At 39.8% G+C, this 24,986-nt stretch overlaps 5 protein-coding genes and 4 long non-coding RNA genes across 9 annotated transcripts; 4 read left to right on the plus strand and 5 right to left on the minus strand.

Annotated features, from left to right (window-relative positions):
• Positions 1-999: 999 nt before the first annotated feature.
• LOC124319049 lies at positions 1,000-20,415 on the minus strand. Its single transcript, XR_006912750.1, has 8 exons — positions 20,387-20,415; positions 20,137-20,320; positions 19,831-20,049; positions 3,256-3,408; positions 3,115-3,188; positions 2,937-2,982; positions 2,607-2,831; positions 1,000-2,536 (listed from the first exon to the last, which is right to left on the minus strand). It is a non-coding gene; the product is annotated as an uncharacterized LOC124319049 (long non-coding RNA).
• Positions 2,121-3,096, plus strand: LOC124316712. The gene is made up of 2 exons (XM_046782661.1): positions 2,121-2,540; positions 2,610-3,096. The coding sequence occupies exons 1-2, from the start codon at positions 2,121-2,123 to the stop codon at positions 2,841-2,843; spliced, it is 654 nt and encodes a 217-aa protein (XP_046638617.1). The 3' UTR covers positions 2,844-3,096.
• On the plus strand, positions 3,260-7,096 carry LOC124314556 (A disintegrin and metalloproteinase with thrombospondin motifs adt-2-like). Its single transcript, XM_046779754.1, has 16 exons — positions 3,260-3,363; positions 3,425-3,642; positions 3,707-3,893; positions 3,956-4,133; positions 4,194-4,243; positions 4,315-4,566; positions 4,635-4,893; positions 4,957-5,098; positions 5,167-5,213; positions 5,275-5,356; positions 5,445-5,607; positions 5,679-5,774; positions 5,839-5,959; positions 6,024-6,251; positions 6,321-6,607; positions 6,687-7,096. Exons 1-16 carry the CDS (start codon positions 3,295-3,297, stop codon positions 6,825-6,827), a joined length of 2,520 nt encoding a protein of 839 aa, XP_046635710.1. The 5' UTR covers positions 3,260-3,294; the 3' UTR covers positions 6,828-7,096.
• Positions 7,672-8,589, minus strand: LOC124320150. The gene is made up of 4 exons (XR_006913785.1): positions 8,454-8,589; positions 8,193-8,283; positions 7,826-7,977; positions 7,672-7,746 (listed from the first exon to the last, which is right to left on the minus strand). It is a non-coding gene; the product is annotated as an uncharacterized LOC124320150 (long non-coding RNA).
• On the minus strand, positions 9,061-10,100 carry LOC124318355. The gene is made up of 3 exons (XM_046782822.1): positions 9,949-10,100; positions 9,685-9,859; positions 9,061-9,621 (listed from the first exon to the last, which is right to left on the minus strand). The coding sequence occupies exons 1-3, from the start codon at positions 10,005-10,007 to the stop codon at positions 9,523-9,525; spliced, it is 333 nt and encodes a 110-aa protein (XP_046638778.1). The 5' UTR covers positions 10,008-10,100; the 3' UTR covers positions 9,061-9,522.
• On the minus strand, positions 12,921-14,577 carry LOC124316616. The gene is made up of 5 exons (XM_046782630.1): positions 14,415-14,577; positions 14,191-14,327; positions 13,918-14,109; positions 13,149-13,846; positions 12,921-13,081 (listed from the first exon to the last, which is right to left on the minus strand). Exons 4-5 carry the CDS (start codon positions 13,813-13,815, stop codon positions 13,065-13,067), a joined length of 684 nt encoding a protein of 227 aa, XP_046638586.1. The 5' UTR covers positions 13,816-13,846; positions 13,918-14,109; positions 14,191-14,327; positions 14,415-14,577; the 3' UTR covers positions 12,921-13,064.
• Positions 17,518-23,467, plus strand: LOC124320163. The gene is made up of 2 exons (XR_006913797.1): positions 17,518-17,554; positions 23,313-23,467. It is a non-coding gene; the product is annotated as an uncharacterized LOC124320163 (long non-coding RNA).
• On the plus strand, positions 19,677-23,402 carry LOC124314584 (A disintegrin and metalloproteinase with thrombospondin motifs adt-2-like). Its single transcript, XM_046779782.1, has 16 exons — positions 19,677-19,775; positions 19,845-20,062; positions 20,127-20,313; positions 20,378-20,555; positions 20,635-20,684; positions 20,756-20,992; positions 21,057-21,315; positions 21,380-21,521; positions 21,597-21,643; positions 21,711-21,792; positions 21,868-22,030; positions 22,106-22,201; positions 22,266-22,386; positions 22,465-22,692; positions 22,758-23,047; positions 23,112-23,402. Exons 1-16 carry the CDS (start codon positions 19,707-19,709, stop codon positions 23,250-23,252), a joined length of 2,508 nt encoding a protein of 835 aa, XP_046635738.1. The 5' UTR covers positions 19,677-19,706; the 3' UTR covers positions 23,253-23,402.
• On the minus strand, positions 20,496-21,128 carry LOC124320173. Its single transcript, XR_006913807.1, has 3 exons — positions 21,040-21,128; positions 20,644-20,725; positions 20,496-20,559 (listed from the first exon to the last, which is right to left on the minus strand). It is a non-coding gene; the product is annotated as an uncharacterized LOC124320173 (long non-coding RNA).
• Positions 23,468-24,986: the final 1,519 nt, after the last annotated feature.

Genomic DNA, 24,986 nt, shown 5'->3' on the forward strand with positions numbered 1-24,986 from the left:
AATAAATAAAATTATAATAGTAAATAAGGAATCGGTAACTTAACGTCATTTGAAAAAACTGTAGCAATTAAATATTTCGTTTGCACATGTTTTATTGCCACAGCAGGAAATCTAAATAAATACTGACGCCATGAAGATTTATTACTTTTAAATTCAGATGACCGCCATAAGTCAAGTTAGCTAGACGAAGCGGTGCGAAAATGCGGGGGTGGTTAAATGAATTATTATTTATGGCTTGTGAATAAACTTTTCATCTGACATAACGGTTATTACGTATGCGAAATGCGGTACCGAATCGACTGGCAAAGGTTTCGTTCGTGATCTTTGCGAATTGCGTCAAAGACATAAGAATTAATGGTTAAAAATGTCGGAACCATGGTCTCCTCACGCCATCCTCGCCCACTAGGAGCTCGACAGAATCATGGAATATGGCACCGTCCTCATCACAATTAAGGTGAAGACTAATCTACTACGATCTGGCTAGGAATAGGTTACATTGTGAGTAACTCCCGTGCCACAAGGCCCCAACAGCCCGAGGAGGTATGTTGGAACAACCGTAGATATGGTAGATGGTGGCGGGAATCGAACCACGGACTTTGAACATGCGATGACGGAGCGCTAACCATAACACCACCGCCGCCTTGTCATTTATTGCCCATAGTGCTGTGTGAATCTGATTCAAATTTCTTGTTACGTGGCGAGGCTTTTTACTGATTGATTCTTCAGATATTTTTGAATATTTCTGATTTCCGAATTTGCATTTACCAGTTAATTGGGATTGCCATCTAGTGATGAATGAATAAAATTCCGTAAATTCAAAATTCAAATCTATTTCTTGGTTACACAATATTTTACTTTTAGGTAATCAACTTAGGATTTAAATTTTAAATAAATTATCCACAAAAGAGTCGCGAAAAAAGAGAAAGGACAATGAAACAGTAAACTGGCAATTATAAGCTTTTGACTAAAAATAATAATAAAAGTAAATAGGGTTTTTTACCCGGACGGACCTGCACGAACGTATCATTACAAATTTGTTTTTCGCTGAACATGACCAAGACACATTTAAACGAGATTCAAATTAGGTAGTACAAGAATTTAAATTTTAAAAACATCTACAATCCTACTAACAAAAAAACAATTGTTTTAGAAAAAAGAAGAAACTTGGAACTTTTACGCAATAGTTGCTGCAACTAAACTACCGCATCGCCAAGTCACGAACTGCTGTATAAATAACCCACCTGCAAATAAATGGATTCAAAAAATAAAAAATAAAAAAAGGCCAGAAGAATGGGGTGAGATAGAGCCACGAAGAGGAGAGGTGAATGATCCCGTCATGTATAAGAACCCGATTAATTACTTCTGTCAAGGGGGGTAGCACTATCTCATCCTGTAACGATAACGCGAGGTGCATAGGGGTATCGGGGTGGCTTATTTAATCGGAATAACATTTGAAGCGACTTCCTCAATTCTCAGTGAGTTGCAACCAACCACAAAAAAGGGCGAAATAAAATTTAAAACAATTGAACTTTGAAAAATAAAAAAAGGAGAACATGAACAAAGAAGAAAATTCAAATTGTGACAATAACAGTAATTAAGAAACTGAGTTCGCCGATGACGACAGCGAACGTCAAACAGCCATCAAATTTCACTCCCGAAAAACTGCCAGAAGGCGAACAACCCAACCCGGGGACGGGATTTTAATGGATTTTAGATTGACGTCAATTCCTCTCGTTCACCCGTGGAAAAATATGAAATAAAAAAAAAGAAACGACACGGCTCGGTCATTAAGAAAATCGCAACAGGACACACAGTTGATGACGAATGTACATACACCAAGCGAGTGAAAGTCGCGAGAGTCTCAAATCGCCTGTCCCGCGTATAATAATAATATTTTCTTCACGGCGCCACTCAGGAACGTGAAAGCACGGCATCATCACGAAGTCGGTTTCCGCTGTGCACTCATCTCCGCCATCAAGCATCAAAGATCCAAGGACACGATATCATCCTAAATGTCATCCGGCCTGCCATTTTTATGAGACCCCCGTCGCCGGAGTCTATTTAAAAGGCCCGGACGTCAAGTCCGTCCGCTTTAGTACACCTCTCCAGTCGTCGTCAAGATGAAGCAAATCCGGTTCATCATCTTCTACTGCTCAACGCTATTAGTGGCCACTGTCGTCACGGCCCTGATTCCTAAAAGTCGGCCGGGATCGCTGCTGGGGCCGATGGCCGAGACGATCATTCCGGGAGCTCCGATGGACGATTCAGATCCTTTCCTGGCCAACACTTTTGACAGCGGGTCGGATTATCGCCCACTTGATTTCGGTTACCTGCCCGGAACCACGCGCTACATGGGCAACCGGATCAAGGGCAGCGGCTACACGTCACTGCACGGCCTCAACTACGAAAGTGTCGGCTACCGCGATGATTACTACACCAACGAGGCCTACCCGCAGTTGGTGGGTCAGGGACAAGTTCGAGTCAACGGCCAGGACGCCGAACTCACCTGCCAGTTTCCTCCCACCTACGACATCGTCTCGGTAATGAATTAAAAACAATTTCAATTACTTTCTAGAAATTAAATTTTATGTTTTAATAATTAATACCAGAATATCGTGTGGGAAAAATTGGAGCGGAATGGAGTGGACAGTTGGGCGCTGGATCGGCAGGACCCAAGGTTTTCCATCCGCCAACAATCGGCAGTGGGTTCTCGGCTGGTCATTGGAGAATACGCGGCCCGCGATGAAGGAGTCTACCGCTGCATAGCCACCCGTCGTGACAACACCCACTTCCGCCAGACCAGGACCGTTTACCAGGATATTCCATTCGTCCTTGTCAAATAATAAACATCACACAATTAAACAATCGGCAATAAAAAAAGAAGATTTATATAACAAAATAAAATAAAACAAAAAAAAGAAATTTATTAAACTTACAATTGAAATGATAAATATTAAATAGCGGTGTCCTTGCGTGAAGTTCCTGAATTTTTTAAAAAATGTTTTTCTATCTCGTTTTTCTATTATTTTCCACAAACATGACAGTGGATTGTGTTTGCATGCACTCATTATAGGCAATACACGGATCATACATATAGGTAATAGCCGACACTACCGTGTTATTATTGTATTATATAGGCGACAGATGTTGTTGGCAGGTAGCAACAAGTAGAGTTCAACGCGCCACACCTGCTTACCAGTATTATATTGAATCATTATTGTGAGCTGGAGCTGTATATAAGTCGATCGTATTTACCTGTTGGGAATCAGTAGCTGTTCAAAGCTCAACTTTAATATGAAGTGGATTCTGTTCTTGTGCGCCATCGGCTTGGCATCAGCTGGAGTGCTCCAAAAGCCGTCAAAGGTATACCTTTATAATCCATCCATTGTAAATTGTTTGTAAAACTTACTTTTGTCTGTAATAGTTGTTGCGCACTTTGCACACGTTGATGAATGTCGACGAGTTGGGACGGACATTCGGCGTGGACAATTCGTCGCAAGTCGATGAGTACGAGGTCGTCTACATCCGCCGGCATCGAAGTTTCATGCCCGAAGATCCTCTTCAACGGAACGCCAGTCCCAAAACGAAGCGGAGTGGCCCTCGTGAAAATCACGCCCATTATTCGTTCGCTGCCAACGGAAAGTATGAAACAATTAGTTAATAAAAATGTAATGTTGAATGGGTTTTCAGTCGATTCATTTGACAGGAACTACAACCTCAAAGTGCGACCGAATAACTTTCTCATGGCGCCGAACATGAAGACGGTGGTGAGGAGCAACGGAGAGCAGGACAAAGAATTTGTGGAGGAACATCCTCGAGGTGACGACTGCCACTTTCTCCACTACGACAATCGATTAGTTGCAGCTCTTAGTCACTGCACAGACGACGATATCGTATGGTCTATAAATTTAATAATTAAATAAAGTTAAAATGTAATGGAATATAATTCAAACAGCACGGTTACATGATTGATGGAGGTAAACCAATGGAAATCAAGCCAATCCCTTCGCGACTCCGCCAAATGCTCAACTCTCCACCTGAAACAGACAACGAAATAATTATGATCGGTGCTCACATCATTCGTGCTGTTGATCCTTTCCCACATCTTAAAGCTCATCAAGAGAGCTGCGATGGTAACTATTAATAATTGGCGAGACATTTTTATAGCTAGACTAAAACATAATTTTTCATAGTTGATGTGTCTACTCGAATGAAACCAATACTCCCCAAGGAACCAGTTGTGGTAAGTAACATAGAGCTCGTAAGACCTCTAAAAAAGGTATTATCTAACGCAAGTTATTTCCCTTACAAAAGGCGGAACCTTCGTCACTAGAAAAGCGAAAGGGTAAATCAGAAAAGGGAAAGAAACCATCCGGAAAATCAGTTGGTGGTTCAAGCAAGAACGCCCTTGAAAAACCATCAGCGAGTGGTAGGGCCGCTGCCCCGAATAAAGTCATCGAGTTGGGAATTTTTATCGATCAAGCGGCACTAGGTCTGTTCATGCCGTACTTGGGAGAAAAGGAATACGTCAAACTTCGTGAACTGGTTCTCGCCTTCGTCAATGCGGTTAGTAATTTTAATTTGTACACAATTTTCCGATGGCGAAAATTACCAAAGTTGTTTTAATGATGAAGATGCAAGCGATGTACCATCTGCCTAGTCTGGGCCAAAAAGTCGACTTGTCCATCGTCTACATGGAATTCCACGCCAAGGCACCGGCCACTTTGATCAACAGCGGAGATCGAGGAAAACTTCTCGATTCCTTCTGTGCCTTCCAGACGAAATTGAACAAACCCTCAGACAGCGATAACGAGCATTGGGATATGGCACTTCTTTTATCTGGTCTTGATTTCTATGCAATCGAGGGCGGCAAAAATAATTACGTCACAATGGGTATTAAATTAAATTGCATTAAAAATTACCTGGGTACAATTAATTGATGTTTTTCCTTTTTAGGTTTGTCCACTGTCACTGGCGTTTGCACTGACATTTACAATTGTGTCATTGGAGAGTTTGGCGTCACGAACCAGCAGGGTCAACCGTACCCTTCCACCGGATTCACTTCAGTTTACGTAATGGCACATGAAATTGGCCACAAGTGAGTTAACAATTTGAATTCTGTAGTTAAAAAATTAATGGGGATAATATTAAATTTTGATTTACAAGTTTGGGTATGAGCCACGACAGCTCAGGAAACACTTGCACTACAGAAGGTAAACTGGCGTCTTATAAGAAACAATTGAAACTGAAAATGAAACTTACATTTTCTTGAAGGTTTTATCATGAGTCCATCTCGCGGTGTAGTAGGGGAAGCTACCTGGTCTACTTGCAGTGCCTCAACACTTGCCAAAGTCACGTAAATGACATTTTCAAAATCATCCAGCCTATACTCGAAAAATGAAAGAATTATTAACGTTTGAAAATTTCTACAATGTTCTCAATAGTGAAACTTGCATGAACGATCTACCTTCCGGCAACTTCCCCGATTATAACCACAACAAATACGGAAATAGACCCGGCCAGTTATGGTCGGCCGATGAGCAATGCCGAATTCTCTTGCGTGACAAGGCTGCCGTTGCTTTCTTTGCCACAAACGCCGATATTGCCGTAAACAAACAATTCGAATTATTTTAATGATAATTCAATTCGTTCAATGAACAATTTTACTACTTTTTCAGGCGTCTTGCAACTCGCTGAAATGTAAAACACCAAATCGCGATGGCTTCTTCACGTCTGGCCCAGCTCTCCCCGGAACGGTTTGCGGTAGCTCACTGGTGACATTTCTAAATTTTAAAAATGAATCATTTCAGCAAATGTTAATCTGTCATTCGGTTTAAGTGGTGCGATGGAGGAAGCTGCGTTCCGTCCGGCCGCTCTAACGTAATAGTAACAGTTCAAGGAGGATGGTCCGACTGGAAAAACAAACCTTGCAGCTCCGGTTGTCTCACGAAATCCAAAGGTGTAATCCATTTCCGTTTAAATTTCCATTTCTTATTTACGATAACTTAAACTATGGCAAACAGGAGCGGTCGTCAGTGAAAGAGAGTGCAATAATCCAGCACCGAGTGACGTGTTGCATCGCTGCGAAGGCGCCAGTCTCAAGGCGGCCGTTTGCGACGACGAACAAGTTTGCACCGGAAAAACACGCGTCGCTCCGGCCGAATATGCTGGCCAGCAATGCGCAAAATTCAGCCAACATGTGCCATTCATCGATGCTAAAGGCGCTGGCATGCAAGCGGCCTACTCTGAAAGTAATTTAAAATATTAATTCCATTCGTAGTTGGATTGATTTACAATTAATTCTTTATACCTTTTACCAGAACGGTCATGGCAATCGTGCGCCATTTTCTGCAAGCGAATCGACCGGGAAGGATTCTACACACCACGACTCGATTTAAACAGTTTGACCGACGTCTCTGCTTATTTCCCGGACGGAACTTGGTGTGGCAACGACGGCCAGAAGGATCTGTATTGCCTCCAACGATCCTGCGTCTCTGGCGAAGGATTGATCCGCAGCACCGGAGAGAAAAGCAGCACAGACTTGGACATGGCCAACAACGCTCCGATGACGGGTGTGGTCAGTCACAAAATCCCGGCCGCCTTAGAGGTTGTATTCTAGTCGAAAAAAAACAAAAAATGATTGCACGTTTTCTGAATGACGGCCTCTTATTTAATCACGACAAAAGGAGTACTTGATGCTGGACAAGAATGGTAAACCCATGAAGGAGGAAATCGACGCCGAGACGCTGAAAGCCGCCGAAAAGAGCGGGAAAAGCAATTCGGGTTACGAGGATCAAGATTTCATCACTTTGAAACCACCAAAGTAAAAAACAATTTAAAGCATTCTGTTATTTTTGAACAACCTAAAAGACATGATAGTAACTGAATTTACAATTGATGTGCACACCGGGTTGGGGTTGTGGAATGATTTTAACATGAGTTATCTAAGGTATTATCTAAAAAAACAAAAATTTGGGTTATTGGTTTTATGTTTCTATAGTCACCAAACGGGATTGTGTGCACTTAATGAAATGGGATGTGACGGTTAAGGTTTTAATCCAAATATCGATTCAAATAAATGCATTCGTTCCGCAAATTTGTAACGTCATTCACATTCATTCGTAAATAACTACAGGGTTTCTGTGAGCCAAGAAAAAGTCTGGTTACGGATAAACTAGGTTGTAAATTCACTAAATTCTATTAAATTTGGCGCAATTTTCAATTATTGCCATGTTAAACGATCAAAAGATTACAACACAATTATAGCATAACGAATTGTATAACACGTTTTTTAGTTAGCCCGTATAGTATATGGGATGAGAGGTATAAGGGGGTATAAGGCGCCATTGTTCTTTGTAGGTTTTTTTTTTATGTTCGCTGGACTTTTTGGCAGATGTTGATTTTTATTTCTGATGGGTTGGATATGGTGAGCGTTATAATAACACTTTTTTTGCCCTGTGCATTGCTTTGATAAAACTCGCACCAACTCGCACACGCGGATGGAACGTCTACGGCCCCCAGAGATATGTATCTGGGCCGAGAAGAAGAGAGAAGTACGAGGCAAGTTTTTCCGGGGAGATGTAGTCATACTAGGCTTCCGGGTTAGACTCATGACCCTCCAAAAGTTTTCATCGGATCATGCGCCTTCCAAGTCCCCGTTCGACCAGAGCCATGTATCAGTCTTGAATTGCAGCATTCTCTCATCAGTTTACAACAGTTGATGTGATCAGTAGCGAAAGAGTTACCCTGTAAAAGCAGAATGAACATTTAGTTTGTTGACAATAAAATTCAAATGAGGTTAAAGTGACAGAAAGTAATACAGTACCTCAAATCAAGAAAGGTAGCAGCCAATGTGTTACTGAACAAGGGACCTTGTTGACTGTATAGTCACTTTGTCCTTTTTCTTTAAATGACATCATGTAATAGAAAAAAGGACCATCATAAAGTCTGCCATGCAAATTAAGAAACCTGTAGTACCTGTAAATAAAAAAAAAGAAGAGTGAATCACCTTGTTTATAATTTATCAATATGCTTGACGTCTATGATCTAAAAGAATAATTCAAAAGTTATCAGTGTATACACTTGAAAATTGTATCTTAAACATTAGATGGATGTAAGTGCAGATCAATACTTAAAATACATATTAGACTGCACAAAGAAAGTTCAGTGACATGACAAGTGAGTGAACTTACACATGAAACCACCAATCACTTATGATCTAAGGTCACCAAGGTTCTCTAAGAAGATGGAATGAGAGATATTGGTCATGCTGGGATTGGCGATCTAGCAAGTCCAATACAAACAGCAGATAATTATGATGAATCCTAATAAAAGATGAGAAGAATATATGTTTCAGCAATACTGTATTAATAAAGCTCCTTATAAAAATCCTTATAAAAGATAATAAGAATATGTTTCTGCAATACTGTAATGAAGATAGTATTTGTTGTTACCTATATCATTTTGGTGGCATATTCAGTAGAATACAATGATTTTGAACAAAAATAGTATCTTAAGCTGCACGACCCTTACACGTTTACTCGTGTAAATTGATGAGAAAAAAAAGGTAATCCAACATGTACACGAACGGAATAGAACACATAACCGACAAGTTATAGACGAAATCAAATCAATCGAATTTACCTATGAATTCATTGGTAATTTTCAAGAAACGATAGCTTGAAACTTTTGACAGCAAACCGCCATAAGCCCATAACGTGCCATAACTGACACAATCAACACGCCATCTATGATCTAAATCTATTGGAAACGTCTCAAAACTCAGTGAAATTTTGAATTGGGTTGGGGACGACTTTCAAATAAAATATTTTGAAAAAAGGAAAGAAGTTTTTCGTGAAAAATTGTAAGTTCCGAGAATCACGAATTATTTTGTAACAGTACCAACATTAAATGCTATGCAAATGCTTCCGGTTGATGAAGGTCTGTACTCTGTAAAAGGGCGATAAACTCAGCACGTGGTTCGCCAAATGATACCGACTGATGTTAAGTTTGTCTAAATAATAAGAGACACTTTTCTCTATGTTGCTCAACGATTCTTTACTATCTTTACCGAACTAAAAATGAGAAAGAAAATTATCTGGAAGGTAACGAAGAACAGTTAAATATAATCACGACCTCCGCTGTATGCCTTTCGAAAATAGGGCAGATACTTCTGACTCGACAACACAAACAATGACAAGTAAAAAAAATATTGGGACGCAAACTAAAATTGTGAATTAACAAATTTCTATTTCTCGGATAACGTACATATGGGTACAGTGATACACCGACAAAAGTATAAATAAACCAAATGCTCACACGTAATTGGAATTTTTCACGCTAAAGGCAAACTCGTTTCTTAAATATATGGGAAATCCAAAGAAATAGAAAAAGTGGGTTCAAATCAAATGCTAAACTGGCAAACGAAACTAGCATACGAAAAAGATTTCACATTAATTCACAACAATGGACAATGGTAGCCTGGTCTCTCCATAGTCCATACACACGCCACGCTCCATACCATTATGGACCGGCCAGGGCGTCGCTAGGTTCGCCTTCATCGGTTCTATCAGGTTCAGGATCCATCGAAGACTTTACTTCGGCATCGACTTCAGCCAAAGCCTAAGTACATAACATAAATTATTGCAACGAAGTAAGTTAGAAGGTGGTGTAGGGTAATATTACCTTCTTCAATTTCTCTGGCTGGGTTTCCTTTGCAAGAAGTTTATCTATGACATTAGAATATTTGTCTTCAAAATCTCCTTTTTTGTTTGCCTTCTTCTCCTTATTAACTTGAAACTGTGCGGACCTCATTGCATTTTCGGCCGCTTCGGCCGCCCCACTTAAATCTACTGAATTACTGTAAAACACGCAAAAAAATGAATATCGGAATACGGTGCTATGGAAAACATAATAGAAAATAACAAAAAAACCAGAAAAAAATAAAACCTTGTTTGTGATGACCCTGAATCTCCATCGGATTTGTCGGCACTTTGATTTTTCGACATCTTGAAATGCAAAAGCTCTTAATTATAATTTAATCGAAATGAATTGCAAAAATTACTATGTTGCGGCCTACAGCGTGACACGTGTCACTGACAGCGACTGACTGCGACTGACAGATATTTTTGGCTGGGCCGCAGTTGTAAGTAGGTTCAGGCGTAATAATATGGAAAAAAGAAGAATATTGTAAAAAGTGTTTTTATTAATTGAGTCACCTGTAACAGTGAAATTTGTAACATGGGCATTCGTCCGATAAGTTGGTAGTACAACGCGCATATAAAATCAAATTTATAAAATACTCAAGATGAATATGTAAACAACAGTTGTAAATCACTTTTTGAACGAAGGTTCACCTGTAACAGGTTGATTATTAAAAAATCGATCTTTTACACGATAGGGACTTAAAGATACACTAAACGGCCGTAGAAGCTAAAAAATTAAACTAGCGCGCGTGCGCCCATGAGATGGCGTTTACGATACGCAAACTGATTGTGTTTGCGAATTTGATTATTAGGCCTGTATGCACATAATGATTGACATTTATTTTGATTATGGCCACGCTATTGGGCATCTCATTACTTCCCGGGAATGGCTATCTATGCCAATTTGAGATTTGTTATGAAATAAATTGTAAAGTTGCAATATTCTTGGAAAAATAATTGTAAAATAACCGAAAATAACGGAATGGTGTTCTTTTGTTTTTCTTTTCCTTTTCCACCCATATTTAAAAATAAAAATATAACATTTTTGGGCTAATCAGCTGTTTTAATTCAAGGTTCACTTTTATTTACATCTGAATAAGAAGTCGATTTATAAGATGCATTGGCGATATATCAATTTATAAATTTATCGCCTAATACAACGTACCCTGCGTGTACTTCAAACCCGTACAACATAAGTTACAAAACCTATTTAGTTCAAAGTCCGCGCTTACATATCAGGATTTCTTTTTAAATACCTTACAAAAGGACTTTCGGACATTTTTCCTTTTTACAAAGGAGACCTTTATTAAAACGCCCTATGTGCATTTGAGCTTTCGGAAGGTTGCCGGCGTACGGACCATTATATAGGTGAACCTACTTACAACTGTTGCCCAGCCATATTTTTCAGTAAAGCTCCATGAAGTGAACTGTCGTCAAATCAGGCGCACACAGAATAAGGGTTGGGATTTTTCACCCCAGGGTACACACCGAGACAGTCATAATAAGATTTAGCGTGCTTATATCACAGCGAGAAAAAGACAACCCTTCCCTACATGTCTCGAAAAGTTCAGGTAATATGACCTTGAGTTATTTTTAATCATTTCAACTGATAGAATAAGAGTTACTTCTGAATCGGTTATTCCCGGTTATTCCGCTAATAAATAAAATTTGTCATTAAATAATGGTAACGTAAAGTGTATTTTTATTGTTAATGGTTGCCATCGCAGCTTGCTTTGATTTGGGCTTTGAGATGTGGGAAAGGATCAACAGCACGAACGATGTGAGCACCGATCATAATTATTTCGTTTTCTGTTTCAGGTGGAGCGTGGAGCATTTGGCGGAGGCAGAGTTGAAATAGGATCGGCTTAATTTCCATCAGTTTCTCTCCATCAACTATGTAACCTTGCTGTTTGATTTTTTTCCATTAAATGTTAACTTTTTTAAAATTATTTATTTAAGTTATAGACCTTACGATATCGTCGTCATTGCAGTGACTCAGATTCGCAACTAATCCGTTTCCTTAGTCGAGAAAGTGTCACTCGTCACGATAGGCTATAGACTATGTCCCCTAACCTTGTAATGAGTCGCATATTGTAAGGAATATTACCATTCCCTCCCCGTAAATTCATATTTAGAAAATTACAAAAACCATTTCTCATTTGGTCAAGCGCTAAGTCCTTAAAATACTCACCCAGCCCTGCGTAACATGTGCGCTTTAAGGATACCTATGCGACCTTCATCAATTGATCACCCAGCCTTTTGGTCCCGCAGACAATTTTCCTTTGTTCAGAAAGCTCATTTCTTCCTCATTTCCTTCTAACAATAATCCTGTGAAGACGTCTCCATAGTATAAATGGAACTCGTGGTTTTTAAACAAGTACGAAGTAGGGAAGCGTTTTGCTTTCGCTACGGAACATTCCTGTCGTTCCTGGGACGAAGTAATTTTTGTCGACATCCAAACTTTCAGGTGAGAGTTGTTTTATTTATTTATTTTCACTGTTTCAATTTTTAATTCGCATTTTTTCATCATCAGTATTCACCAGGCAGGTTACGTGTTTCTCGGGTCCAACAACCGCATGAGTGCACCCAAAAAAACAGTCGGGAGCATCCGCGTTTGGGCCTGGTTTTCTATTCATGGTGCTGGAGAAATTGCCCTCCTTGACAACGATGCAGACATCACAGACCTGGTGGACAACTATCTCGTTCCGAAAGCAGCAGCTCTTTTCGGGATTGGTCCACTCAGGTTCGTGGACGACAGTGGCTGTGCCTTGACAACATCGTCGTTCGAGTGCTTCAAGAAATTGGAGAGCAACATCAACATTAAAGAAATCAAATGGCCCTTCAAGTCCAGCCATCTTTCCCCGTTCTTCACTGTATGGCACAGAATAGAAGAAACTATTAGAATGCAGCGTATCCAGCCAGAAGATCCGGCAGAGCTGTGGGAACTGATTGAAATGGTGTGGGGGAGAATGAGCGACAGACCCGTCTATTGGAGAGGTGCAATCTTCAATATGCAAAGCAAATTGCGGGTCATCGCTGCTTTACGTGGCGAAAGAATGGAGGGAGAAATGATGGCCAATTACTACAATCACGTGCCTAATTAATGTTATTTTTTTCTGTTTGTTTGTCATGTCGAAGGCGCATTCTGTTTTGTTTTTTGTTTCAGTAACTCGTTTTTTTTTAATTTTAAATGAAACATTTGTATTACATGACGACAAGAAATACATTGAATTGACAGTGAAATTTTATAGAATTTATAATATAAAAAGTCATAACGGTGGCTATATGGATAGTCGAGCAATTTCTTTGGTGGCCTGAACCATTCGTGTTTGGTAATCAACAAAACTAGTACCGTCGGCTTCATCCCCAGAAGAGCCCTAAAATTAGGAGCACGATTCAAGATATTTGAAACACGAGGCTTGAATGACAGGATAATTGGATTACCGTTTGCGCCCGGCTCTCCATTTGATTCATGGAAGCAGTAATTGAGTGCCTTACGAGGAGTAGGCGTAACCGGCGCCGCACTATAAGGATTCGCATAAGGTGTGTGATTGAGGAAAGGTCTGTGGCCTATCATGTGAGGCGTATTTCCGTACGGCAAGATGGAATGCGCAGACGGCCGCACCGAAGGGATCGAGCCGTAATCTGTGCCCAGGAGTCCTTGAATACTGAGAGGGTTACCAGGTGCTGAGCTACCGCTGATGCTTGGGCTCAACGACGTCGACGTCGCAGTCGTCGGGTAAGGCCGAATGACAACAGTGGAGTCGAGGACGCAATCAAATCGCTCATTTTGACGACGTGAGGAATGAAATACATTGACGGCGTTGTCGGCAGAGAATGTCGCGTCTGCTTGATGGCTCCACCATGGCTGTAGAGTGGCGGCAACTAGACGCTGAGTGCGATGATTTGCGGCTGAGTGAGCGGCGGCACCACTATCGGAGGCAACTGGACGGCAGGTGGTGGCGTTTGGCTGTCCAAAACGTCTCGAACGAGCGTCGGCTGCGGAAGAATTCCTGGAATTTGCCTCGCCGGACAGTTGCTGCTGCTTGAAATGGATTGAGAATTGATCGGGTGGTTGATTTGCAAGTCGGTAACGTTGGCGGCGGAACATCTGCTTGCATCTTTTGTATCAATCTCGATACCTGGAAGGACAGACCATACCAGCAATTAAATATGTGATCCAAACATAATGAGAACGAAATCAGAAAGTTACTTGAAGGTCTTGCGACAAAACAGGGATGGAGGCGGCGGCTGGAAGCTCGTCTTTCATCAAAGGACTGGCAACTCGACTTTGTTGGATCGTCCTCCACGGCCTCTGTCTCGATTGGCAGGCGCATTACGCGGCGGTGGTTTGGGCTTGGGTTTAGGGGTGGCTGTGACCTGTTCCGCTTTACTTTTGGCCACACTTTAATATAAAAAAAAAAAAAAACAGACAATCAAGTTTAGCTTTAAATGAATTGGCTACAATTCACATCAAGCCAATCACCTCCGCTTTTTCGATCTGCCCTAGGAGGCGTCACTGCTGGACTCTCCAGATGAGTCCCAAGATTCATTGCCTCGTTTCCGTTTGGTAGGTTTCTCTTCGTAGGTCGCTCTCTTCCTCACTCGTATCGCTGCTATCCACTACAACGAAAAAATAAAGAAAGATAAAACACAATTATTTAAATTGGGAACTGAGGATAAAATTCACTCGGCACGTCAATTATATACTTCTTAAATTCATTTTTGGGGCGCTTCTTGCCGAGCGCCGGATAATCAGATTGGATCCGGATGAGCTGATTGCCCACATTTGTGACAATTGGCAGCCTACTCTTCTTCCTCCGTTCCGGCGACTTCTTCTATCACTTCTTCTTCCTCCACCTTAGCCTTCTTTGATATGAAGGCTACGTATACGAAACCCGTAACGACAATCGTTCGCCATGCATGAAGAAATCAACAAATCATTCGCCATCTAGTGTTCACGAACTCGAATTTAATTTGAATTTTGTACCGAAAATAAGCGGAAATTTAAATCCTATCATCTATTGGTCTGACATCAAATTCGGTCAAATATCAGCGATTCTCGTAAAGTTTTGGGTCAAAATGTGTCCAGCAATTTAAGCAGAATTTGGCCGAAATCGACAACTTTTGTTAATTTTCTATCGAAATATGAAATAACTAAAATTTTACGAAAAGTTGTGTTGCTTGGACGTCTGCGCGACAGAGGGTAATTTTGAATGGTTTATCCGTGACATAAACGGGAAATAAAAATGTTTCTTATGCAGGTTTCGTAATGAGTCCTTCTCGAGGTGTGAGGTGTTGTAGGAGAAGCTTAACTCGCAGTGCCAAAACTTTGGCTTCCATCACGTAAGTAAAACTCTTTTTGAATCCAAAATTAATGACGCTACATACTGATCAAAATTTCATCGTCTTGACAGAGAAACTTGCATGAACGATCTTCCAACTGGCAACTTTCCCGACTTAACCACTACAAATACGGAGATAGACCCGCGCGGCCAGCTGTGGTTGGCCGATGGGCAGTGCAAGATTCTTTAGCGGGACAAAGCAACTTATTTTGCCACTGATGCTGACATTGTCGTAAACACTCGAAAAAGAAATTTTCAAATAGAATCTAGAAACCTGTGAAAGAAGAAATCGATGAGGAAACTGTCAAAGCCGCCGAAGAAAACTTAAACAGCCATTCCGGCTATGACGATCAAGATTTCATCACGTTGAAATCACCAAAGTAAAAGGACGGTAAAAGATTTGAATTGGAAAGGTCAAAGGTGAACATTAATACCACGGGGAATTGGGATGATAGAATATAGCAGGTTATTTCTTATAAGTGAGTTTAGTTCGTTTATTTTTCTAGACAATTATTGCGTGGATGAATCGCATGGCGGCGGGGAATAAAATGAAATATTTTCATTTTATTGACAGTTATTGAAATATTGACAGTTTGTCGATTTTTTATTTCAATTTGTTTACAGAAAAAGTTATTGTTTAGAATTTGTAGTGTTCTTTAGAATGATTGATGGCAATACTTTTTGGATACATATTCCATTGTCCTGTTAATTAAATAATAGTTAAAACTAAGCCAGAACGAAGGGATAGAAATTGAAATTTGCTGAGCTAATTAACGAAGTGCATCATTCATTTGCTACCACAAAATCCGAGCAGAAACGAAGAAAGAAAATATGACGCCGTTAAATGTGTACTTGCCATGTAGACCAGATCAAAACATTATACAGACAATACAAAACACAAAAACACAATTATTGCTTCACATCGTTATAACACCTTTTTTAGTTAGCCCGTAAAGTATGGGGTGAGAGGTATAAGGGGTGAAGTATAAAGGTGTGTGATGGCAATAATAGGACGAGGTAAGTATAAGAAAATGTAGCAGGAAAAGGAGGGTGAAAACGAAGAACAAATTTTTGGCGTTTACGATTGATCCGTTTGTTCAGACGCTTTCATCCTCTTCCTCATCTCGCACCACCTAAATAATTTCATGACCTTTTTTTTTAAAACAATACCACCAGACCAGATACTATATATTGTGTGTACCTTTCAAGCTCAACTTCCTCGGGAGAAGCTTCATAGGCAGACAGCACTCCCTTCTCTATCTCTTCGAGACGGTTCGCAGCTAACTCATATAATCGCATAATCTTATCAGTATACTCTGTCGCTTCCTTTAGTCTAGTAGCCGATTCAATTACCATCTCCTCTGTAACAAAAACGGTCGAATTCCTCTCATCACTTAAAGCTTCATCTCCCTCTCTGTAAAACAAAATAAATATTTAAATCGATTAAATAAATCTTGAGGAAAGAAAAAACGGACATGTAGTTGTTTTCTTTTGGGCAAGATTAAAAAAATTTACCTGGCTTCCATTCAAAACGATTTAGTCCTCCATTTGAAATGCTATATCGATACCCGCAAGAATGACGATCGCCAAAAAAATGTTTAAATTGAGACTTCAAATCAGTTCCCAACAAAAAAAATATCGGGATGTGGAAAAAAGCAGGTTTCAAAAAAGAAATATGGCCTGGCAATAAATATGTCACGGAAACCACCAAATAAAGTCTATCGTGTGTAGTTAAATGAGTGAGGAATGACGGCGACAGTCCCGCTAAAATGTTGAACAACTCTGGTCACTATCATTACCCTCATGAATGACTTTATAAAACGAAAACACCATTGTGAATAAATTCAACAATCACTTAAATAAAAAAATGTTTTATAGGCCTACTCTGTTGGTTGCTCTTGATCGGACTCGTCCAATGAAGTAATTACACCCATTTTTCTTTTCTTCCTAACAAGAAATAAACCTAATGAAAAAAGGTAAATTAAAAAAAAAACACAAGTTTAAAATCAAGTCTCTTATTTCCATCTTACTGTTTTTCATTTTGGTAGTACTTGACACTCCTCGATTTGGAAAGCGACTAACCCATTCAGTAGAGCCATTCGCAGAGTGTGGACCGTCGTTGATGATCACCAAGGTCAAATAACAATCGTTGATTTCCAGTTCTGGGAAGAGTATGAGTACCGAGACATGGACACTTAAATGACAGGCAAGGTCCATCATCAAATCCCCGCTGCTCTCGAGGTTGGATCTGTTCATTTTTGATTAATTTGACGCCATTCAAATGACGTTTCTTTTGCAAAAGGAGTACTTTATGCTGGACAAGGACGGCCAACCTGTGAAAGAAGAAATCGATGAGGAAACTGTCAAAGCCGCCGAAGAAAGCCTAACCAGCCATTCCGGCTATGACGATCAAGATTTCATCACGTTGAAACCACCAAAGTAAAAGATTTGAATTGGAAAGGTGAACACATTAATACCACGGGGGATTGGGATAGAATTTAGCAGGTTATTTTCTTATTAGTGAGTCGAGTTACGTTTGTCTTTCTAGTCAATTGGATGATAAAATCTGGCGGATAAATCAAGGCGTAAATTGAATTGAATTTGGCGAAGTTTGATTACAATTTTGAATTGGCGACGACTTTGAAATAAAATATTTTGAAAAAAAGGAAAGAAGTTTTTCGTGAAAAATTTTAAGTTCCGAGAATCACGAATTATTTTGGTAAGAGTACCAGCATGTACGGAAATGCTTTGCAAATGCTTCCGGTTGATGAGGGTCTGTAAAAGGGCAATAAACTCACGCTGGAGTTGTGTCCAACTGATACCGACTGATATGTTAAGTTCTTCTAAATATGCTGTAAGAGATACTTTTCTCTTTGTAGCTCAACGATTCTTTTCGATTACAGAGATTACATTAATTACTGACGTATGAAATTTTGTAGTACTGACGTCCCAAAAAATGTTTCTCACTTTAATCCCTACGCTCTGAAAGCTTCGCGAAAATCACAATTTCTTTGAGACATAGTGCATCCATATTCCATACATCAATTATTAAACCAAAAAAAACACACGTTTATTTAATCGTGCATCCATATTCCAATAATAGGGAAAACCCCTCGGTAACGTGTCAAGGTCAGTTGAATTAAACCTTTGCAGAAATCAAACTGAACTGACTTGAAATATTAACATGGATTGGATTTTGATATGAATAGGCTACTACCTTGTTCGATATTGGGCGTTAATAATAAATGAAATCTGGAAGGGTCCCTGTTCGTCCGGAAGGTAACAAAGTACAGTTGGATATAATGACGACCTCCGCTGCAAGCCTGTCGAAAATAGGGTATAGATAATTATGAGTCCACAACACAAACAATTAGGGGAGACTGGAGTAAAACGGGACACCGGGTCAAAAGGGACAGTGGGGGGGAAAATAGTAGATGTTAATAAAACTGTAAAATTTTTTAGTATGTTATGTAAATCTGTATAATCTAATTTGGCATGAAATTTGGTTGGTTTTTGTCAATAACTGCATGAGTTATTGACAAAACAAAAAAAACGGTTTTTTTTTAGAAATTTTTGTCTCCGCCATTTTATGTTTGAAGAAACAAATAAACGCTAATGGCATGTAAATTTAATATGGAAATGAAGCTGATTCATTTCTTGATCGTTTAAAACAGAAATTATAATTTTAGATCGATTAGTTTAGACAGTATGAACTTTAAAAAAAAAGTGTCTAAACCGGGAAATCGGGACAGCTGTTTTTGGCTAATTTGGGACAGTTACGGACCAATCAGCGTACAGCATTTTTAAGAGGCTCGATTTCGTTACCTAGCAACGCAGGATGTCCTACTGCTCCATAAGGGTTTTTGTATTTATAAGAAAAAAGGTTCATTAACACAATAATCAATTTGAAACATTTATAAACTCAAAGAGTATATGCAGTGGAACACTTTTTCAATTTTTTTTAATTTTATTGATGAATTTGAAGGCGAAAACGGAGGACGTCCCTCATCACCCACCCCAGTGTCCTCAATTACCCCCCAAAACAGGCCCCTCCCACAAATCTGAGGAAACTTTAAAGGTATTTTATGGGGAAATGGTTCATTATAAAATTATATAAAAAATATGGGGGGTTCATTACAATATGGAATACATAAAAACAAAATTTTAAAGAAATTCAATAATTAGTTTGGGAGATATAGGGGGGAAACAAAAACCGTCCCGTTTTACTCCAGTCTCCCCTACAACGCAAATAATAGACTTGGGCACAAACTAAAAAATTGTAAAATAATCAATTCTATTCCTTATTTCCCTAAGTTAACGTTATAGGGGTACAGCACACTACATTGAAACAAGAATGAATAACCAAGAGCTCATACGTAATTAGAATTTTGCACGCAAGGCGGAAAATTGAATATGGGAAATACAAAAAAGATAGTGGGTTTAAAATATTAAACAAACTGCCATACAAAAAACGAACATTAATCACAGCCATGGGAGCCCGCGTTATTTCGACAGCTGAAAAGTACAAGAAAGGATACTGAGATTATACTGGCGAGCAGGTGGTATATAAGATTAAGGAACTTTCGGTTTCCTATCGTGGCATATAAATTGCTCGATGTTCCGCAGAAACAATCAGTAGATTTTGCACTGTTTTACAATGAAGTGGGTTTTGTTTTTGTCCGCCATCGGTTTGGCCTCAGCTGGAGTGCTTCCACAGCCATCGGGGGTAAATCGACCATCTATTTTCGACTATAAACTGAGGGAATAACAATTTCACTTACGTTTTCTGTATTAGTTGTTGCGCAGTTTGCACACGTTGATGAATGTCGACGAGTTGGGACGGACATTTGGCGTGGACAATTCGTCACAAGTCGATGAGTACGAGGTCGTCTACATCCGCCGCCATCGAAGTTTCGTTCCCGAAGATCCTCTTCAACGAAACGCCAGTCCCAAAACGAAGCGGAGTGGCCCTCGTGAAAATCACGCCCATTATTCGTTCGCTGCCAACGGAAAGTATGAAACAATTAGTTAATAAAAATTTAATGTTGAATGGGTTTTCAGTCGATTCATTTGATAGGAACTACAACCTCAAAGTGCGACCGAATAACTTTCTCATGGCGCCGAACATGAAGACGGTGGTGAGGAGCAACGGAGAGCAGGACAAAGAATTTGTTGAGGAACATCCTCGAGGTGACGACTGCCACTTTCTCCACTACGACAACGGATTAGTTGCAGCTCTTAGTCACTGCACCGACGACGATATCGTATGATCTATAACTTTAATCATTTAAAAATTAGTTAAAATGTAATAGAATATAATTCAAACAGCACGGTTACATGATTGATGGAGGTAAACCAATGGAAATTAAGCCGATTCCTTCGCGACTCCGCCAAATGCTCCACTCTCCACCTGAAACAGACAACGAAATAATTATGATCGGTGCTCACATCATTCGTGCTGTTGATCCTTTCCCACATCTAAAAGCTCATCAAGAAAGCTGTGATGGTAACTGTTGAATTTCGGCATGAAATTTTTTGCTACCATTATTTAATGACCTTTATTATTTAATGACTTATCTCAAAAGCGGAATTACCTATGCAGATAAAATCAAACATCACTCGTCAATCAGTTGTGGTAACACTGTCTTCAAGTCTCAGTTGTCTCGATTACAGATCCTGTAAACATAAAAATCCTTTTTTTAACAGATGGAATCACAAACAATTGTAAAGCGAAAGAGCAACAAAGCTTCTACTGATAAATCGTCAAAGAATGTGGGCAAAAATGCACTTGAGAAAACAATTGGAAGTAAAGCTGCTGCACCAAACAAGGTTATAGAGCTAGGCGTTTTTGTGGATTCAGCTGCACTTTCTTTGTTCATGCCCTACTTAGGGGCCAGAGAATATGTGAAACTCCGTGAGCTGATCCTTGCCTTCGTCAATGCGGTGAGAAAGTAGCCTAAATTAAAAGGAACTTTGGACTAAAGATTTACCATTAAATTCATTGTAGATGCAAGCACTGTACCACCTTCCTAGTCTGGGCCAACGTGTCGACTTGTCGATTGTTTACATGGAATTCCACGCCAAACCACCGGCCAATTTAGTAAACAACGGAGAGCGTGGGCAACTTCTCGATTCCTTCTGCTCTTTTCAGACGAAATTGAACAAACCCTCCGACAGCGATGCCGAACATTGGGATATGGCACTTCTTTTATCTGGACTTGATTTCTATGCAGTTGAAAAAGGGAAAAATAATTACGTCACAATGGGTATTAAATTAAATTGCATTAAAAATTACCTTGGGAAAATTAATTTATTATTTTTTCACTTCAGGTTTGTCCACTGTCACTGGCGTTTGCACTGACATTTACAATTGCGTCATCGGAGAATTTGGAGTCACGAACCAGCGAGGTCAACCGTATCCTTCCACCGGATTCACTTCAGTTTACGTAATGGCACATGAAATTGGCCACAAGTGAGTGAATACCTGAAAAAATTTTTTTAGCCATTAATTCACTAAACATTTTTGTAAATGATTTCTTTTGATTAGTTTAGGGATGTCTCACGACAGGAGTGGGAACGTCTGCGCGACAGAGGGTAATTTTGAATGATTTATCCGTGTTAAGTTAAAATACAACATAAAATTCAAATGTTTCTTATACAGGTTTCATAATGAGTCCTTCTCGAGGTGTTGTAGGAGAAGCTACCTGGTCAACTTGCAGCGCCAAAACTTTGGCTTCCATCACGTAAGTAAAATTCTCTTTGAACGTTTGAACCAATTAAATTGCGCTAAAGTGATCAAAATTTCGTCTACTCGATAGAGAAACTTGCATGAACGATCTTCCTTCCGGCAACTTTCCCGACTATAACCACAACAAATATAGAAATAGACCCGGCCAGCTGTGGTCGGCCGATGAGCAATGCCGAATTCTTTTGCGTGACAAGGCTGCCGTTGCTTACTTCGCCACAAACGCCGACATTGCCGTAAACTCTAAAAATAAAATTTATAATAAAATAGAACACATAACCTTTTCTTAAATATATTTTGTAATTCATCAGGAGTCGTGCAATTCCATGAAATGTAGAACGCCAAATCGTGACGGCTACTATTCCTCCGGGCCAGCTCTCCCAGGAACTGTCTGCGGGAATTCAATGGTTATTATATTTTAAAAAATATCTGGTTATTTTATTATTATTCTTATTGATTTTGATCAAGTAGTGGTGTAATGGAGGCAAATGCGTATCGACTGGTCGTGCTTTAAATGTAGAAGCAGTTCGAGGTGGATGGTCTGACTGGAAAAATAAACCCTGCGGTTCTGGGTGTCTACAGAAATCTCGAGGTACGATTCACATAATTTGCATTTCACTGGGCTTCTGCTTATACAATAGTATCAAAATGATCCTTACATGTGCAATAGGAGCAGTGGAAAGCGAAAGGGAATGCAACAATCCAAAGCCAAGTGACGTGTTGCATCGATGTGAAGGTTCAAGCATCAAAGCGACGATTTGCGACGATGCTCAACTTTGCGGTGAAAAACCTCGACTGACATCAGCCGAGTATGCTGGCCAGCAATGCGCCAAGTTCAGTAAACTTGTGCCATTCATCGATCCAAAGGGAACTGGCATTCAGGCGGCCTTCTCTGAAAGTATAATAAGAAAATCATAGAATTTAAAGAACATTTAAAGTGATTAACAATTTCAATCTTATCAGAACGGCCATGGCAATCGTGTGCCATTTTCTGCCAGCGAAACGATCGAGAAGGTTTCTACAGCCCACGATTCGAGTTGAACAGTTTACCTGAAGTTTCTGCTCATTTCCCTGACGGAACTTGGTGCGGCAACGATGGCCAGAAGGATCTTTACTGCCTACACAGATCTTGCGCGTCGACCGAAGTGGCCGAAGGATTGGTCCGCACTTCTGGTATAAGTTCAGACTTGGATATGGCGAATAACGCTCCAATGACAGGCAAAGTCCATCATAAAATCCCCACTGCTCTCGAGGTTGGATCTTTTCATTTTTGTTCAATTTGACGCCATTTAAATAATGACGTTTCTTTTGCAAAAGGAATACTTTATGCTGGACAAGGACGGCCAACCTGTGAAAGAAGAAATCGATGAGGAAACTGTTAAAGCCGCCGAAGAAAGCCTAAACAGCCATTCCGGCTATGACGATCAAGATTTCATCACTTTGAAACCACCAAAGTAAAAGATTTGAATTGGAAAGGTGAACATTAATACCACGGGGGATTGGGATAGAATTTAGCAGGTTTTTTTCTTATTAGTGAGTTGAGTAACGTTTGTTTTTCTAGTCAATTAATGGATGAATCGCATGGCGGGGAATATACGATGAATTATTGATGCTGCCATAGTTTGTCGATTTCTTATTTCAATTTGTAAACAGAAAAGAATTATTGTTTAGAATTTGTTTACGGTTGTTAGAATAGAGGGAGGGAGGGGGGGGGGGGCTGCGCCGGACAACACGTCATGGAAACGGTGAGAAAAAAAAAGGGTGAAATAAATGTTTAAATTGAGACTTTTTCAGTTACAACGAAACAAATATTGGGATGTGGAATGAATCAGGTTTCAAAGAAGAAATTTCCTGCCAATAAATCGGGCAATAAATATGGCACGGAAACCCGCCCAAATCAAATCTATCGCGTTTTTGAATGAGTGAGTAATGACGGCGACATAGTCCCGCCATGGACAGCTGAGGTCTTCAAAACACCATTTTAAATAAATTAAACAATCACTTCAATTTTTTTTTAAACTTTAGTTTTGTACTCTGTTGGTTGCTCTTGATCGGACTCGTCCAATGAAGTAATTACACCCATTTTTCTTTTCTTCCTAACAAGAAATAAATCTAAAACATAATAATGAAAAAAGGTAAAAATTAAAACCAAGTTTAAAATCAAGTCTCTTATTTCCATCTTACTGTTTTTCATTTTGGTAGAACTTGCGAGAACTTGACACTCCTCGATTTGGAAAGCGACTAACAACCTATTCAGTACAGAGCCATCCGCAGAGTGTGGACCGTCGTTGATGATCAATGATCAACAAGGTCAAATAATAATCGTCGATTTCCATTTAAAAACGTGTACATCCACTTGAGACCTTGTTTACTTGTTTAGCCTTGATAAAACGTAGGCAAGGTGACGAGTTGGTCGAAGGATAATTGGTCCTCAGTTCTCGGCGGTTCTCGGAAAATTATACCGACTTGGATATGGCGATTTAAAGAATTACGCTCCCATTACAGGCCATCTAAAAATCCACGCTGCTCGATATCTCGAAGTTATGGATCTTATGTAATTTTTTTTTCAATTACCCGAAGGGTTACTGGTCAAAGTTTCGTTTACAGTATGGTTTACATGGGCACCCTCAGTTCTCGTAACACAACATAGATGGCTGCACTAGTTTTTGGCAATTATTGATTGTAATCAACAATTTAATTGCATTTCAATGGCAGCAATCGGTAGCTTACAATTTTTTACATCTATTCTGAAAATTTGGCTGCAATCAATTCAGGCGTTTGATCAAACGGAGTTCTTGTTACTTTTTGACAGAATTTCAATAGCTGTTAGAGCAGACGATAATACAGAGACATGTGACAGGATGACAGCATCGTCTCTATTGAATATGACCAGCATGACCCAGGATCGAAGAAAAAGCGTAGAGTACCGCCGTTGATTGTTGGACCATCTCTAGCCTGTCTTATTTTTCTTTTCAAAATTATCATCCTGTTGGAGTAATATTGTAGGCTTATAATAGAATAGAAGTCACTGTATGTTATTACCTAACCGCACCTAACGCTATCAATCTCCAGTAAAAGAAGTGCTGATAGGTAGTTACTTACATTTAATTTTAACAACATCCGGTGTGACGTGGGGTGGCGGGGCGAAGCCTCCGCCGCACCAAAGTCACGCCTTACCCTTACGCCGCGCCA

This window comes from Daphnia pulicaria, chromosome 1 (genome assembly GCF_021234035.1).
Source record: "Daphnia pulicaria isolate SC F1-1A chromosome 1, SC_F0-13Bv2, whole genome shotgun sequence".
In the NCBI taxonomy this organism is placed as follows: Eukaryota; Metazoa; Arthropoda; class Branchiopoda; order Diplostraca; family Daphniidae; genus Daphnia; species Daphnia pulicaria.

Coding starts and splice junctions, on each gene's coding strand:
- LOC124316616 (XM_046782630.1), bottom strand. CDS start 13,815: ATGTTCCGCCGCCAACGTTACCGACTTGCAAATCAACCACCCGATCAA.
- LOC124314584 (XM_046779782.1), top strand. CDS start 19,707: ATGAAGTGGGTTTTGTTTTTGTCCGCCATCGGTTTGGCCTCAGCTGGA. Junction 20,063..20,126: donor TCGTTCGCTGCCAACGGAAA/GTATGAAACAAT, acceptor TTCATTTGATAG/GAACTACAACCTCAAAGTGC. Junction 22,387..22,464: donor GTGTCTACAGAAATCTCGAG/GTACGATTCACA, acceptor CATGTGCAATAG/GAGCAGTGGAAAGCGAAAGG.
- LOC124318355 (XM_046782822.1), bottom strand. CDS start 10,007: ATGTCGAAAAATCAAAGTGCCGACAAATCCGATGGAGATTCAGGGTCA. Junction 9,860..9,948: donor TCAGGGTCATCACAAACAAG/GTTTTATTTTTT, acceptor CGTGTTTTACAG/TAATTCAGTAGATTTAAGTG. Junction 9,622..9,684: donor AGCCAGAGAAATTGAAGAAG/GTAATATTACCC, acceptor TTATGTACTTAG/GCTTTGGCTGAAGTCGATGC.
- LOC124316712 (XM_046782661.1), top strand. CDS start 2,121: ATGAAGCAAATCCGGTTCATCATCTTCTACTGCTCAACGCTATTAGTG. Junction 2,541..2,609: donor CCACCTACGACATCGTCTCG/GTAATGAATTAA, acceptor AATTAATACCAG/AATATCGTGTGGGAAAAATT.
- LOC124314556 (XM_046779754.1), top strand. CDS start 3,295: ATGAAGTGGATTCTGTTCTTGTGCGCCATCGGCTTGGCATCAGCTGGA. Junction 5,608..5,678: donor CCACAAACGCCGATATTGCC/GTAAACAAACAA, acceptor CTACTTTTTCAG/GCGTCTTGCAACTCGCTGAA. Junction 5,775..5,838: donor CGGTTTGCGGTAGCTCACTG/GTGACATTTCTA, acceptor ATTCGGTTTAAG/TGGTGCGATGGAGGAAGCTG.